The sequence below is a fragment of the Heliangelus exortis genome, chromosome 18 (assembly GCF_036169615.1).
Source record: "Heliangelus exortis chromosome 18, bHelExo1.hap1, whole genome shotgun sequence".
NCBI lineage: Eukaryota > Metazoa > Chordata > Aves > Apodiformes > Trochilidae > Heliangelus > Heliangelus exortis.
The window spans coordinates 766168-780734 of record NC_092439.1 but is presented as its reverse complement, the minus strand read 5'-3'; the positions used below and the strand labels follow the sequence as shown (position 1 = coordinate 780734).

At 49.1% G+C, this 14567-nt stretch overlaps 1 protein-coding gene across 4 annotated transcripts in view; it reads right to left on the bottom strand.

The window, feature by feature from the left end:
- PLCB2 (phospholipase C beta 2) overlaps window positions 1–14567 on the bottom strand; it is a 38673-nt gene that overhangs the window by 10547 nt on the left and 13559 nt on the right. For all 4 annotated transcript variants that reach the window (XR_011729375.1, XR_011729374.1, XR_011729376.1 and 1 more), the window contains exons 4-18: window positions 12725–12865; window positions 11919–11998; window positions 11228–11281; window positions 9348–9423; window positions 8672–8772; window positions 7877–8043; window positions 7535–7681; window positions 7113–7270; window positions 5191–5273; window positions 4749–4833; window positions 3285–3456; window positions 2401–2498; window positions 1606–1702; window positions 720–804; window positions 253–377 (exon numbers count right to left, since the gene is read on the bottom strand). Coding sequence is in view for 1 of the 4 variants with exons in the window: in XM_071761649.1 (XP_071617750.1) it covers window positions 253–377; window positions 720–804; window positions 1606–1702; window positions 2401–2498; window positions 3285–3456; window positions 4749–4833; window positions 5191–5273; window positions 7113–7270; window positions 7535–7681; window positions 7877–8043; window positions 8672–8772; window positions 9348–9423; window positions 11228–11281; window positions 11919–11998; window positions 12725–12865 (1669 nt within the window). In the remaining 3 variants the exon portion in view is untranslated. The remainder of the gene's footprint in view (window positions 1–252; window positions 378–719; window positions 805–1605; window positions 1703–2400; window positions 2499–3284; window positions 3457–4748; window positions 4834–5190; window positions 5274–7112; window positions 7271–7534; window positions 7682–7876; window positions 8044–8671; window positions 8773–9347; window positions 9424–11227; window positions 11282–11918; window positions 11999–12724; window positions 12866–14567) is intronic.

Sequence of the window (14567 nt, the reverse complement as noted above, 5' to 3'; positions counted from 1 at the left end):
GCATTTAGTCTGACATCAGGCTGCAGGACAGCCAGAGACAAGTCCATCTGTGTGTGCATGCCCCAGCACTGTGTGCCAGGGTTGTGCTGGGTCTAGGAAAGTGCTTTTAGCTGTGGGGAGAGGAGTCAAAGAAGAAGAAGGAGAAGAAGAAGGCAGCTTTGGGAGAAGGCACACGGAATAAAGGCACGCAGGGCAAGAGCAGTGGTGGGGAATGGCAGCAAAGGAAGAGCTGGAGGACAATGTGACACCCACCCATGGTCTGGAAGTTGAGTGCCACCATCTGACAGCCAACATTCCAGAACATCTGGGGCATGTAGTTGGAGGAGTCCATCCGGGTGCCCTTGGGGTAGATCCGGCTCATCTGCCGCTTGTTGTATCTGAGGGGCTCAATGGGAAACAAGTCTGGGAAACTCTGCCTGTGTGTGCCCAGGGGCTGGGCTCAGCTGCTCAGGTTAGAAAAGCTGTTAAGCTCTGCTCCCTAGTGCTCAGAGCCTTCTAGAAGAAGTCAGGAAAGCTCTGGCAACAGCAGGCTCCTTTCCCATGCCCTGGCAGCCCTGGCTTTCCCTAAACCAGGACGTGTCCCCCCAGCCTGGAAACATCCCAAGTTCCACCTGCACCTGATGGAAGAGCTGAGCCAGGAGCCAGCTGGGTACAGCTCAGCCTTACCCAGGCTTCATACTCACCACACCCAACAGCCCCAAAGGCTGCCAAAAGGATACTCTACAAACTGCACAGGGAACTTGGTGAGCAGATCATAGGCCTTCAGCTCAGTGAAGGAGGAGATGACGTAGCTCCGGTTCTTCTCTAGAAACAGGAGAGAGGAAAGCACTGAGCAGAGAGGCAGGGCCAGCCCCATGGACCCAACCTGGCCTGTTGGCTTTCACTTGCTACCTGGTACAGTTTTCCATCAAGATAATTTGCCTCTTTTTAGTCCCTTTTCAAGAGACTGAAGACTAATACCCCATAAAAGGTGATTTATGTTTACCAGAGAAGTGGAGGCAGCACAGAGGATTGGCCCACAAGGCTTAAATAGCAACAATTTTGCCCATCTCTTCACTCAGGGAATAGTTCCTGCTTGGAGTTCTAGTCCCAAGTGAATCCATCAGTCTTGCTCAAAGTTCTTTGTCAAGTTTCCCCTTCTTCACTCCCCTATTTTTTTCTGTTTCATTTCTTTCCTCAATCAACCCAGCTCACTCAAAGCTGGACCCAGATGTGGGAGCTGTTTAGAGGAACCTATTGTGTGTAAAGAATGCACATGAATTCAGTGTTTCAGATGTTTCTCTGTCCACAGAGGAAGGGCAGTCACACACAGTAAGAAAACTGAGCTCAACTCTGCCCTCTGAAGCAGCCAAGCAAGCCCACAGAGATGTCACTGGCCTCCAGGCTTTCTTGTCATCCTCACTCCTGTAACTGGGAGCCATATCCAACACCTCCCTGTCTCCTCCTGACCAGTTCCCAGGGTGGGCAGAAGGGAAGTGTTTGTGGCTGTGTCCATGTTGTGGGAGAGCAGGAGAACCCAACAGAAATGTGTGGGCAGGTGGAGAAGAGCAGTGTGTGGAAGCACAGCCCTCCTGGTCACAGGGAAAGGTTTGGGGTCTGACTTACGGGCTGAGACTTCAAAGGAGTCAAATTTGATAGGCTGTATGTAATTAACCAGGCTGGACATCTCCTCATAGGCTGTCACTTCCAGACCAGCAGTGCCCTGAGCAGAGAACAAAATCCAAGAGGAAACAGATGAAGGGACTTTTCCTAGAGATGAAATAAAACACACCTGGGCTTCACAGAGAGCTCTGGTGCCCACCCTGCCCAGAGCACACCAGTTTCCTTGGCTTCCTGGTCCTGCAATTGCATTGAGGGCAGCCTGGGCAGGGACACAGAGTTTCTGAGTATTGACAAAAACTGGAACTGGGGCACAGGGAGAGACACCAGTAAATAAGAAGCCCCCAGCCTCTCTAACCTCTTGAAATACAGTCTGGGATAAACCAGGGGCATTGTTTTCCCTCCTCTCTAAGTGATACTGGGGAGGGAGAGACGGAAAATGTTGGGTTATTTGTCTGTTCAAGGGAATGCTGATCACCTCCTTCCCCCTTCAGCAGCAGCACTTCATGTTTCTGTAACAGCTTTTATCAGACTGAGGCTAAGCCTCTCCAAACACCCTGAAGGCAGACAGTTATCTCAAAATCATGCAGAGTATCAAAGGCAGAGTCAGAAATAATAACTCTTCTGCCATATTCTCAATGCTTGCAACCTCATTTCTCTTATTCAGTTTCTCCTGCTAAAGGAAAGCCCCCTATGGGTCACAGCACAGTTCATTTCCCTTTGCATTTTGGGTTCTATTCAATATGGTGAGGCCTCAGGGAGAAAAAAGCAGAAAAAGAAGAGAAGCAGCAGTGACAGTACCTCATCTGACTGCATCTTCTTAATTTCCTCTTCATCCAGGTTTCCAAGCTGTTCATCCTCTTCCTCTGGTTCCTCCTCAGCCACATCACCTGCCCAGACTGAACACAGAGCCCACACCAGTGGCACAGAGACAGGACAGAGCAGCCTGCTGGCTCTGCAGAACCTCCCACTCCAGTCATGCAGGAACAGGAAGTGGCAGAATCACACAATTTGATTATCCAAACCCAAATATGAACTGGACCATGCTCTGGACTAGCAGACTCAAGAGACCAAAGCATTCCTCCTGCAGGCTTCCCTCCACCTCCAAGAGTGACCTTTCCACTGGTGTTTCCCCCCTAGGGTCACAGATATTCATGGGAATAATGCCCAGCTCTAGGTGCTCTGCAGTGGCTCTCACCTTAGCAGGACAGGGCCTGAAAATTGGCTGTTCTACCATAGGTTCTGTGAGCACAAGAGGTGACAGCCTTGAGACCAGAGCAGGGGAGTGGGGTAAAAGGGTCTAGAAACCTTCAAGAACCTCATGTTCTTGAGGCCATGGTGAATTTGTGATTATCAGAGAGCTACAAGCAATTAGTTATCCTCCATCAAACCAATAGCCAGTGTACATCATGAAGTCCCAGCTGATGCAGCCAGACAGGGCAGCACAGGCAGGGAGCTGACTGGAGGGCAGGGCACCAGCTGATTGTCTCCTCTGGTTGGAATGAAGTGTTTGAAAATACTCCTAAGGTTTCATTTCTCTTCGAAGCTTAAGCTGCTTCTTGAGATAACTGGATTAATGACTGGTATTGGCTTGCCTCAAGCTAGTATTGGGTGATTTGGAAGGTCTCCAGTGGGTCAGACTTGCTCATCTAGCTGTACTGGTCCCAGTTTCCCTTCAGACATACCAGTATCTTCAGCTTCCATAGCAGTTGGCTGCTCGATGGTTTCTGGTTCCACATTCTTCCCTTTCTTCAAAGAGTTCTGCCTCTTCCCAGTTATAGATTGGTTCTTCTTGTTCTTGATCAAGATTTTCCCTAAGAGATCCTTAGGACTTGGCAGAGGGACTCCTGGCTTCAGCTGCAACAGATAAACTTCATGCTGAATTTTCATCACAAGGACAGAATTCCAACACTCATTGTTCCTGTCCCTTCCAGTCCCATTCCTCTGGTCATTTACTGCTGCACAGACACATCTCTCACCCTCTGTATTAATTTCTCCAACTGCCACCATATCCCACTTTATCTCTGCAGATTTTGCACCTCTCAGCCCTCTCACATTCTGCTGCCTGCACATGCCATGCTGTTCCCAGCCACCCATCCTGCACCACAGCTAAAAAAAAACATCTACACAGCCTGCAGGCATCCACACACCTCTGGCTTTCAGATTCCACCTACTGCTCTCATTATCCCAGAGCCTCAGTCCTAGATCAGCACTCAGGCCGAATTTTAAAACTCTGCCTGCAGCAGATTTGAAAAAAAGATCCTGGAGTAGGTGGCTCAAGACAAGGATGTGTGATTCAGCCTCTGCTTCTGGACCTACACTCCCCACACAGACAGCAACAGGCCTGTTCATCACTCAGCTGACACCATGAGCTGCTCTTTCCCACACACATCCCCTGCTTCTCCCTCTTGCCTGGATAAGGACAAGGCTCTGGACTCTGGGCAACTCTTGATTTGCTCCCTGCTTCCTTTCAGCCCTCCTTTTGGTTTCAGTGTGCCAAAACACACGCCTGGGCTGGGAGTCTGAGCTCCCTCCTCCACTCTGCATGCCAAGGAGTTGCCTCATGTTTTGCAGCACACAGGCACTGAGTTGTTAACCAGTGTCCATCCCCAAGGCAGCTGAAGCAGAGAGGAGCACGGGGGTCACTGAAGATGTCACCTTATCCACAAAAATACAGCAGGGCAGGAGCTTTACTCAGCTACTCTGTGCACAGAGCTGTGCCTGTCACTGACCTGCCCATGTCTGCCTGGACAGGAATATTTCCAGGCTGGAAGCAGGAATTGAACCTAAAATGCTACTAAGCCCTTGTTCCTGTTTCTTCTGGAAGGAAGTGCTGGCAGATGGATTTGAAACAGCACTGTGTACAAAAATACACTGACTCATCTGGGTACAACCACTTGGGTACCCAGAGCTCAGTTTCCAAAGTCACAGAGTGTTGAATGAGAGCAGAGTCAGGCAAGGGCTTTGGAAAACCACTGGAACTGAGAGGTCTTCCATCCCCTGACTGTGCTGCTCCCCACTATACACCAGGTTTATTTGTCCTCTGCATTTTCTCATTCACTGACCTTGTGGCACCTCCTAGCACTAGGAGTGGCCAATTTGTTTTCAGTCAGATCCCTTCACTCACCTCCCTCCCAGCTGCCACTTACTGGGTGTTTCTCCAGGGGCTCTGTCAGCAGCATATCCCCAAATATGGTCCTGCAGTACTCGGCCATCTTCGCCTGCTGCTTGGGCCTAATGAAGAGAGAGATCCAGCAGGAGTGACAGATGCCTGAATCCAGAGTTTGGGATGAGCATCTGTCTTGAGATCCATGTATCCTACTCAGAAAACCCTCTCTTGCCTTTCCTCAGGCAGCTATGCAGAATCCTGAAGTCCCTTCCAAAGCCAAGTGCCATCCCAAGTTAAAAGCTGCACACTTGGGGTCACCCTCACTCTGAAGCTTACAGATCCCCTTTCAGCTCTGCCCCACACCTCCAGGTGCTCCAGAAATCCCAAAAGTGTTTCAGGCACTCATTAGAAACCCAGCAGCTACGTTCTGTGTCTGCTCTGGACAACAGAGAACACAACTCTCCCCATCAGCAGATACTCACGAGTCCACGTGGTTCTCAAAGGAGAGGATGACAGGGTAGAGAGAGGTTTTAAAAGCACTTTCTGCAATGGCCTCAATGGCATCCTGGAGGAGAAGCAATGGTCAGAGAAGGGCACTCAGCAGGGAGTCATGCAGCTGACCTCCCACTCAGTGGAGCCCCAAGTTTCAGATCTCCAAAATGCTCAGTCAGGGACTTCTAAAGGAACTGATCTCCTCCCAGTAAAAAGGGGAGAAGTGTTGCCTTTTCCATACCCACCCAAATTCCAGCTCCAGATGATACAAGATGCACCTAAACTCCTTAGCTGCATAAAAAAATATAAAGATGTAAGAATTAAGTTTTTCTTTTTCTTACATAATTTGGTGTATACAGAAAAGAATGTCTTCCCAGAGAGGCTGCACCTTGAGTTTGTAGAGAAAGATGTGTGCAGCACCAGATTAAACTGCTTCAAACTCTATCTATCCTTACCTCTGAACCTCCCCAATTTTTTAGCATTGCACCTGCTTACAAAGTCCTTCTGGCAGCAGAGAAAACTGGAATGTTCAATAACCAGCAGCACTGACATTTCAAATGCAAATACCATGGAAACGTTCTCAGCATTAATGATGCACGAAAAAATAATCATATATTCCCCAGGCTCCTGTTAAACTGCCACAAACTTTCCACTATTTTCTTTCCTGGTGCTGTTAATTGACAGGGTAAAGAAGTGTCATTTGCTGCTTTGCAATTATAGTCCCCTCCTCCCCTCAAAATCCTGGCTCAGCCTCCCTTAGCACTGAGGGAGCCTCCCACAGCTGCTCCTCCATGGACCACTTGGACTTTCCATCACAGAAATTTGTGAGGCTCAGAGGAGGAGAAGCTCCAGAAAAAGCTACTAAAAGGCCACAGGTAATGGCAGGAAAGAGAGAGGTGTGGAGGGAAAGATGCAGGCATTATGTAAAATTAAAACCTGGACAATGCTGGATTAACAGGTTATCATTTCTTTGAGGTGCAGCCACCTCCTTCAGCAGAACTCTGCAATTACAGCAGCCCCAGCTGCCACTGCTGCTCCTGTCTGCAGTGAACCACTGGGCAAAAAGCAGCAGGGGTACTACACCTTGGGGAATTACTGCCACTGCATATGACAATGCCTCTGATCCTAAGGGCTGTGGGTTTTTTCCCTTCACATATATATTTTAGTAAAAGTGAAGTGTGGGAATGGGGGGAAAATACAGAGTAAGCAGCTTTAAAAATATCTGCAGTGCCTGATGGCAGCTGTGTGAAGAAGTGCAGGAAAACCAAGTGTGATGCATTGGCTTTTAACCTGCAAGCTGTTTGTAACTTCTGTGCTTCCATGTCCTGTATTTCCAAGGGAGAAGCTGCCTTTGCCCTGTGCTTCTGCAGCCTGGGAGCTGACTCCTCAGGGAACACAGCTGCTGCTCCACTCAACACATTCCATCCACACACTCATGGAATTAGCAACTGAAACCTGCTCCTCCAAATGGACACCATGCAAGGCTGTAAGCCCCAGAAACCTGCTGCAGACCACTCAGGAGAGAAACTCATTTTAACTGTTTGTCTTCTAAAAGTCACCTTGGTTTCCATCCAACCATCAACCCACTGTCCTCATGCAACATTCTGTCTGTGCATCCACCTTGCAGCACAGGGACATCTCCTCAGCCACTTCCCCACCACTTCTACCCGACTGCCTACATTTCCCTTGTTCATCCATCTTCACCCAGATAACATCCTCTCTTCTGCTCCTCCCACCCAAGAAATGGACACAAATCCAGCCTCTCACAGCTCTGACAGCCTTTCACTCTGTCAGCACATTCATTCTCTTGTCATCTCGCCATCAACCTTCCCTTCTCAGACACCTCTGGCAGTTCCCTCAGCCACCTCCTCAAAAACAGAGATCAGGGGAATGGAGAAAACTCCTTGCAGACCTTGAAGAGGATCTCAGTGGTCATGGTGAAGCCATGGGTGATGATGGGCTCCTCCTCGGGGGGTCGGCCCTTCCAGCAGTCCAGCTCCACGCAGCGGCAGCCGGCCAGCAGCGTCTGGCGGTACATCTCAGGAGAGGAGACACCAGAGAACTGACCAGCTGGAGGAGAGCACAGGAGGGGACCCCACGTTACCTGTGCAGGGGGGACAGCTGCCCCCTGCCATCCTTCAGCGGGTGTAGGTGGCAGACTGACAAGATGGTTGTGGTTACAGGGTGACGTTTATCAGCACTTCAGTGCCAAGCCCCTGAGTGTGTCACAGCCCTCAGCCCTTCACCTGCCTGCCTGACTGTCAGGATCCTGCACCCAAACCCAGGGTGGGAGGTACAGGTGGGAGCTGAGGCAGCTTCTGGAACCGCTGATACCTGTTAGATAGGTGTTGTGTGAAGAGTTGATGAAGTAGTGTGAGAGCGGCTGCGTCATGTCCTGGTACAGCACCAGCTTGTCCAGTGCCACCACGTTGTTCTCAGGGCCACAGAGGAACCAGACCATGCCCTCTGGAGACAGCTGCCCTGCATGGAAAACACAGCAAAGATGTCACCACTACAGAAACAAAATGGTTCTGCCACCTCCTTGCTGGGGCTTTGCAGCAAAGGGACTTGTGAGAGCCAGGACGATGGCTCCCTGGGGAAAATGAGGGTAGCAGAAGGTGTGAGCCCCTCTGATGCCACCTCTGCAGCAAGATTTCTGGGCTGAACAGGCCTCACCTCTCTGGATATTGATCCCACTGGGCTCGTACTTCTCTATCAGGCTCTGCACCTGGTCAGGTCTGGCTGGAGGGAAGAGGACGTCATTGAGGCGAGAGTCTCGCTGCTTCTTGTTGATGAACTTGGCCAAGTGCTCTTTGGTCATGTAGGGCTTTGCTTTCAAGTGGCTGAGGTGAGAGAATTACAGAGGAGCAGAGGTAAGGCCTGTGTTTTACCCAGAAAACCTTTTCCCAGAAGAGAGATTGGTCCTTCCTCAGGTTAGCAACAGGGGTCAGTGATGCTTCATGCTGTGGCTTTGCTTCTTCCTGGCTCATTCAATATTGGTTGTGCTGAGGAGATCACAAAGGGTATTCTGAGCCCTCAGCTTGAAGTCTAAAGGGACCTGAATTTCAGAGCACATTGAGTTTCTTGCCCTATGAAACCATTTAAAGAAGGCACAGATTTAGCTACTTAAGAAAAAGGTCACTGGTTCTTTGTGAGGACCTGTGGTTCTCAAGCTGTCCATGGCCTTGTCTGGAGCTAGCCACAGGCAGCATCACATCAGCATCATCTGGTGTTGGACTGGAGTCAGCCCTGATGATGATGATGACAGTTAAAAGTCCCTGCAGCACACTGAGGTCTCATCTTCTTTATTCAAGATGCAAGTGAAAGTGTTAAATGTTTGTGACCTGGGTTTCTGCCCCTGTAAGGCCTGAGACCAAACAAACCACATAACATAAAATCCCCTCGTCCCACCTTTTTGCCTCTTTTGCCACAAGATATCAAGTTCTCTGCTGCAGCTTGAGGGAAACTCACTGTGAGGTAAAGATCTCATCAATCTCAGGCCGTGGACACAGATTCATGAGGAAAGTTTTATACACTGTCTCAGGGAAGTCCTCTGGGTTGATGGCATCATTCTGAGAACACAATAAGGACAAATAAGTACTGCAGAGCCATGACAGCTTCCACCTCTCCATTAACACCCAGGCTCCAGCAGTGGCTTGTGGCAAAGCAAGGGAAGCAACTGGAGCACCTGAGGTCTTGAGGAGGGAAGAGATGGATGGAGAAGCACCAACCATACTCCCCAGCAAGGACAGTGATTTAAGCTGTCCCCCAGAGCCCCTCCTGTGATTGTATACAGCTAAGGGTTGAGGCAGAGGCCTGGACTGTAGTCTGTGGGTTGGCAGAAGCACCAAGATTAATTGTCAGGTCTGTTGCTTCAAAGAGCAGCCCGTGACACAGGCAGAGGGGAAGGAGCTGCTTCTTGTGGCTTATGGTGCACGTGATGGAGTCAATCAATGACTCCATCAATGACACCATCAATGATGGTGTCACCAATACCAACACCAAGTAGGAATTGACCCCAGCTGATGGTAAGGAAAAGGTTTGAAAGGAACTCAGAGCATCCAGGCTGATGATTTTTTCACAGCCAAGGCAGGCAAAAAGATGATTCTCCAGCTGTGAGAGCTGTGGCTAGCTAGTGACACCTTACCTTGCCCTTTGGAAGATGACAAGCACTTAATGCTGCTTCCACCCTCTTCCTGTCTGCAGGAAACATCTGAAAAATACTGACCAGACAGGGAAAAAAAGAAATCACCACAATGCAGCAGCACTGAAGTCTGAAAGGCTGGGCTGCAGGTGGCTGGGAGCTGCAGTCAGAGTGCAAGACACTCCCACTGCCCAGTGAAGGAGCCTGATGAGAGCAGTGTAACCATGGAGCAGGGCAGACAAAGGGGCTCTCTGAGCCCTATAAACCTACAGTGGAGTTTTTGACTCCTGCCTCAGTACAGAGTCCAGTGCTCCTGCTATGGACTCTGTAAGAGCCCTGTCACTAAACTGCACCATCTTACTCTCAAAATCCCTCTTTGCTGCCCTTCCCCTGCCCCTCCTGGAGTTGCCCTCTGTGGGAGGAGGCCTCAAGCCACAAATTCCCCGGGACACTTCCTGCTACAAGACACCATCCCATGTGGCTGCTGGCATCAGCATGGAATTGCTTTGTTGTCAGGACAACATTCAAAACCAGCAAACAAACATTGGACACATTGCTGCTTGGAGAAAAGGCAAAAGGCTTTCCAAGAATTCAAGGAACAAGCTCACTGCACAGGCAAAGCAGCTGCTCTGCTACACCATGGAGGCATCAAAGGCTGCTGCTGCAGAACCCAAAGCTCAGCCCAGTTCAGAGAGCTGCTCTGGAGGGCAGGGCTCACTTGGGTCAAGCTCTGAAGCAGCCTCTTTGCTGCACCATGGAATAGCAACAATACCTGAACTCTCCCTGCTTTCAGGACAGCTCAGCCAGCAGCAGTGAGGTCTCCTCTGTGGATAAATTTAGATGTCAGCTCTATGAAGCTCCTGGCATTGCAGGTGCTCAGTGCCAAATGTGTTGCCAGGTGGAGAAGCACAGAGCAGGAGCTGCAGACTTATGCAAACTCAGGGCATGTTGGTTCCCAGGCTGCCCTTTGCAAGGCAAAAACTGCAGCACCCTTGTGATGGTTCAAAAGGGATTTAAATGTTATAAGGGAAAGGCAGATGCTCAGTGGAATTTTCAGAAGAATTCAGGCATGGAGTTTTGAAAGCCTCACACCTGGCTATTTTCATCAACCTGGCTCATCATCTGGACTATTTAATGGTCTAAAGCTTCAAGCACTGGAGGACTTTTACCACTCTGCAAGAAAGACAGACCAGGGCCTTAAAGAGAGGAACAGCTTGTACCAGATATTTTTTCTACCTTATTTCAGAATAAGCTTTTTTTTCTCTGTCAGCAATGCTACCTTGCCTGCATTCTAAAGATCAGTTCAAATCCTTCTCCCTAGTGTGAGCCATTCATCACAGACCTATACTTTTTTAAAAGCCCTTTGATGAATACACTGCTTTCTGACAGAATGATATTCTGCTGGTTGGTGGTTTAGAAAACAAACCACAAAAAAAAAATGTTTATTCTTGAATAATGCTCAACCACCCAGGAGCCCATTTAGCCAGCACTGGCTTAATCTTGACTCATTCAGCAATACACCAGGCAGCAGACAGTGTGTTTATTACAGGTGATCACTATAATATGGATTATAAAGATAATTTATGTAGCCAAAAGGGAATTCAACATGGCAGCACAGCCTTCTGGTGCTTGTTCATCAGCTGAATCAACATGGAGCAGCCACAGGACCAGCCATGGAGGGAATTTACTGGGGAAGGCACTGGGTGGCACAAAATCAATCCCAGATTTGTGCCATGCAGTGCAGGGGAGAAGTGATAAGTTGGGTTTTGCCTCAGTAAAGCAGCCTTGGCTTCTTCACATGGCAGTCCTACCCTGATGCAGAAAGCCACCTGCTCTGCCCTTTGTCTGACTGAACACACAACAAATAAAAGACCCAGACTCACTTCCTCACAGGAATCTTCCCTTCTGCATTAAGCTGCATCTTCAGCTTCACCAGGCTATGAAAAAACAAAAAACAAAACAGGATTATGAAAATGCACTGGGATAATCTTAGAGGTCCTATTAAGTAAAGAGTAAGAAAAAAATGTGCAATGGGGAAACAATCTAACAGTTCACTGAAAATCAGGGCCCTACAGAACATCAGCCTAACCTCAGACAGAACCTGTTCCTTTTTCCTGGAAGGGGGAAACGTACAAATGATAAGAGCTTAAATATCAGAAAGATCCCTCTGAGCCAGAGGACAGAGATAAAGATATCCCCTATTATTTCACGTTCCTCAGTGATCTCAGGTTGCTGACCAAACAGTTTTACAGATCAAAGGAAAAGAGGCAGCACTGTTTTGGGGTGAGTGGGTGTCTGTGGTGGGAGACACCTTTGAGGCTCAGGATGTCAGCTCCAGTAATCCCATGTGTGTTGTGCTTCACTGGCTCAGGCACCTCTGTGCCAGGCAGCTGTCACACAACGTGTGGGCCAACTACCACCCCACTCCCTGTACCCTGGGGCTCCCGACCTGCCACAGGACTGGGTTTGGAGGCTGCCCAAGGACCTGGCTGCTAAGCAACCTTTTCTTTCTAGTCCAGACAGAAAGGGCAGCACTGTGAGTGTTTCAGAGAACATCTGTCAGCAGGCACTCACATCTTCTGCAGGAAGGTGTAGCGAGAGGCATTGTAGGTGAGGGGGTTGCGAACGATGGCCATGATGTCCTCAGCCCAGCTCTGGGAACAGACACACACACAGGGACAGCTGCACACCATGGAACTGCACCAGGGAGTACACAGCAACACACACAGAGGGCACAGAACCACACAACCATTTGGGCTGGAAAGGACCTTTAAAGATCACCCAGTCCCACGCCCCTTCCGTGGCAGGGACACCTCCCCCCAGCCCAGGGTGCTCCAAGCCCCATCCAACCTCCATCAACACCTCCAGGGATGGGGCAGCCACAGCTTCTGGGGGCAACCTGGGGCTGACCAATTCCATAGTAAAATACTTCTTCCTTACATCCATTCTAAATCCACCCTTTTTCAGTTTAAAACTGTTAGCCCTTGTCCTGCCATTACAGCCCTTGGCAAAAAGGCTGTGCTGACACTGCTGAGCTCCACATCCCAACAACCATGCCCTGGGCTTGGCAACGTCACCTTCCCACTGCCTGTACTTATTTAGCAGCTGAAATGTCTCCACTGAGTCTTCTCAGCTGCCTGTTTATCTATGCAAAGCACACGAAGGACAAAAACTACACACTGAGTTTCCTCAACTGGTCCTTCTCCCTGCAGGGCAGATGTTTCTGGAGCTATGGAGGTGCCACACCCCACTGGAACATAACCCTGCCACTCACATTGCCAAGGTTCAGTCCCCTGCCATTCCCTCTCCATTCCTGCTCCCCACTTAACACTCCAACCCTCAGTGACTCCCAGTGTTTCCTTGCCCTCAGGACCCAATACCTTTCCAACATTCTCCTTGTAGGACACAAAGTTATGGAAAGTGAGGTCAACCATATCAGGGCCAGATACAATAGTCAGAGTCTTAAGCAGGAAGGTGCTGTGGGGGTAATCCAAGTTAAAAACCTCTCGGAGCTTCTGGCACTGCAAAAGAAACAGAAGAGATGGGGATGAAGGGAGAATGAGGCAAACTGTACCTGCAGAAACCAGGACCCAATCCAAATATTGACCCAAATTCACAGCAAGCTTTTAAAAATTTTTTTTCAAAGCTTCTTTTCCTTGTTTTCCATCTTTATCCTGGACTCTGCATTACCTGGATCTTCCACACTACAAAGCACTGGGACTTACATCCCTGCACAAACGTGCTGCTTTGGTCTGAAAAAGTCAAAGTTGGAGACTGCTCTTAAAAAAATTCCTTCTGAAAGTTCAGCCTGAACTCCCAGACAAGCAGAGGAGCACTTGGGCTGCTCAGAGATGCATAACCAGGTTACTGCAGACAGCCCTTTGTCAAAACACAGCTAAGGAAGTCTTTAGATCAGGGTGATAACTTTTGCTGTAACCTCCCTCCACCACAAAAAAGATGTTGCTTGGGACCCAGAGGTCTACCAGCTCTAGGCCTGGCCACTGGAGAGATGAGCTCTCCCCCTCTCAGTCCCCTTTTCTGCTAGCTGGCAGTTGCAAGAAGTGTTTTTTTCCATAGCAATTGCAGTATCCTCGAGCAATGGCTCACCAGAGATTTGTTTTAAGTATACAGCTCATCCCATTAGTCATCCTTGGACTTCATCACCAGTATGTGAAGTATTTATAGAATCCCTTTAAATTATTTAGCATTTTTTGCATTCCTGTGCAAGGCATCACTGAGGCAAGGTAAACTGGAGTTGTACTGGCAGTCACTATTGAGAAGGAAAGGATAAAATTCCCATGTCCTGGCACACAGCACAGCAATTCAGTACCTAAGGAGCAGGATAAATCCACACCAAAACAAATGGGGAGGCTGGCAGAGCACCTGCTCCTCCAGAAACCAAGGGCAAAAATCTCCATCAGGGGTTGGCAGCAGAGCAGCTCAGGCTCAGAAGTCAGAGCTGGGATCTGGGATCTGGGATCTGGCTGGATGCACAAACCCCCAGAACACCTCCTGCCTTTACCAAGTTAAACCATCACTAACACCTCAATGCACTGGGGACCAGGCTAGCTGCAGCAAGGGGTTACAGCTGAATGACTCTGTGTTTGCTATAAATTTCCAGCACAAAGTCACTCACTGACAGCTCAGCTCCTGCTAGCACCTTGTTCAGCTGCTCCAAACCAATGTCCAAACCTTGCAAGTTCACTGAAGCAAACTCCCTGATCCTAGACTTCCACTGACCTCCATTTAGCCCAGACCAACAACCCTGACATGCAACCATCTCTTTGCTGCTTCCATCACAATTCAAAGGGAAGCAATTCCATTTCTGCCCCAGAAATTTTTCTTTACCCTTGGACTGTAACAGCAGAATCTCCAGAGCAGCTCAGCCTCAGGCATCGTTGTATGTCTGCACCACCTCACACACAGAACTGCAGATACATTTTTCTAAGGAAGGCCACAGATTTGGTTTTTTTTTCCCCAGCTTTCTGAAACATTTCCAGTTTTGACACCTCTGTAGCAAACGGGCATCTTTAGGAAAACCAGGATGGGCTGGATTGTAACTCAGGATCACCTGATTGCTGTCCTCACTTCAGAAAGGCAACACTGAAACCTGCAGGATCCAAGAGCATGTGGAGAGAGAGAAGGGGGAAGGCAGCCACAGCCACCCAGAAGATTTCCTGGTTTCTGGTAGCTGAGGAATTTCTAAAATGGCTCATTCTTGCT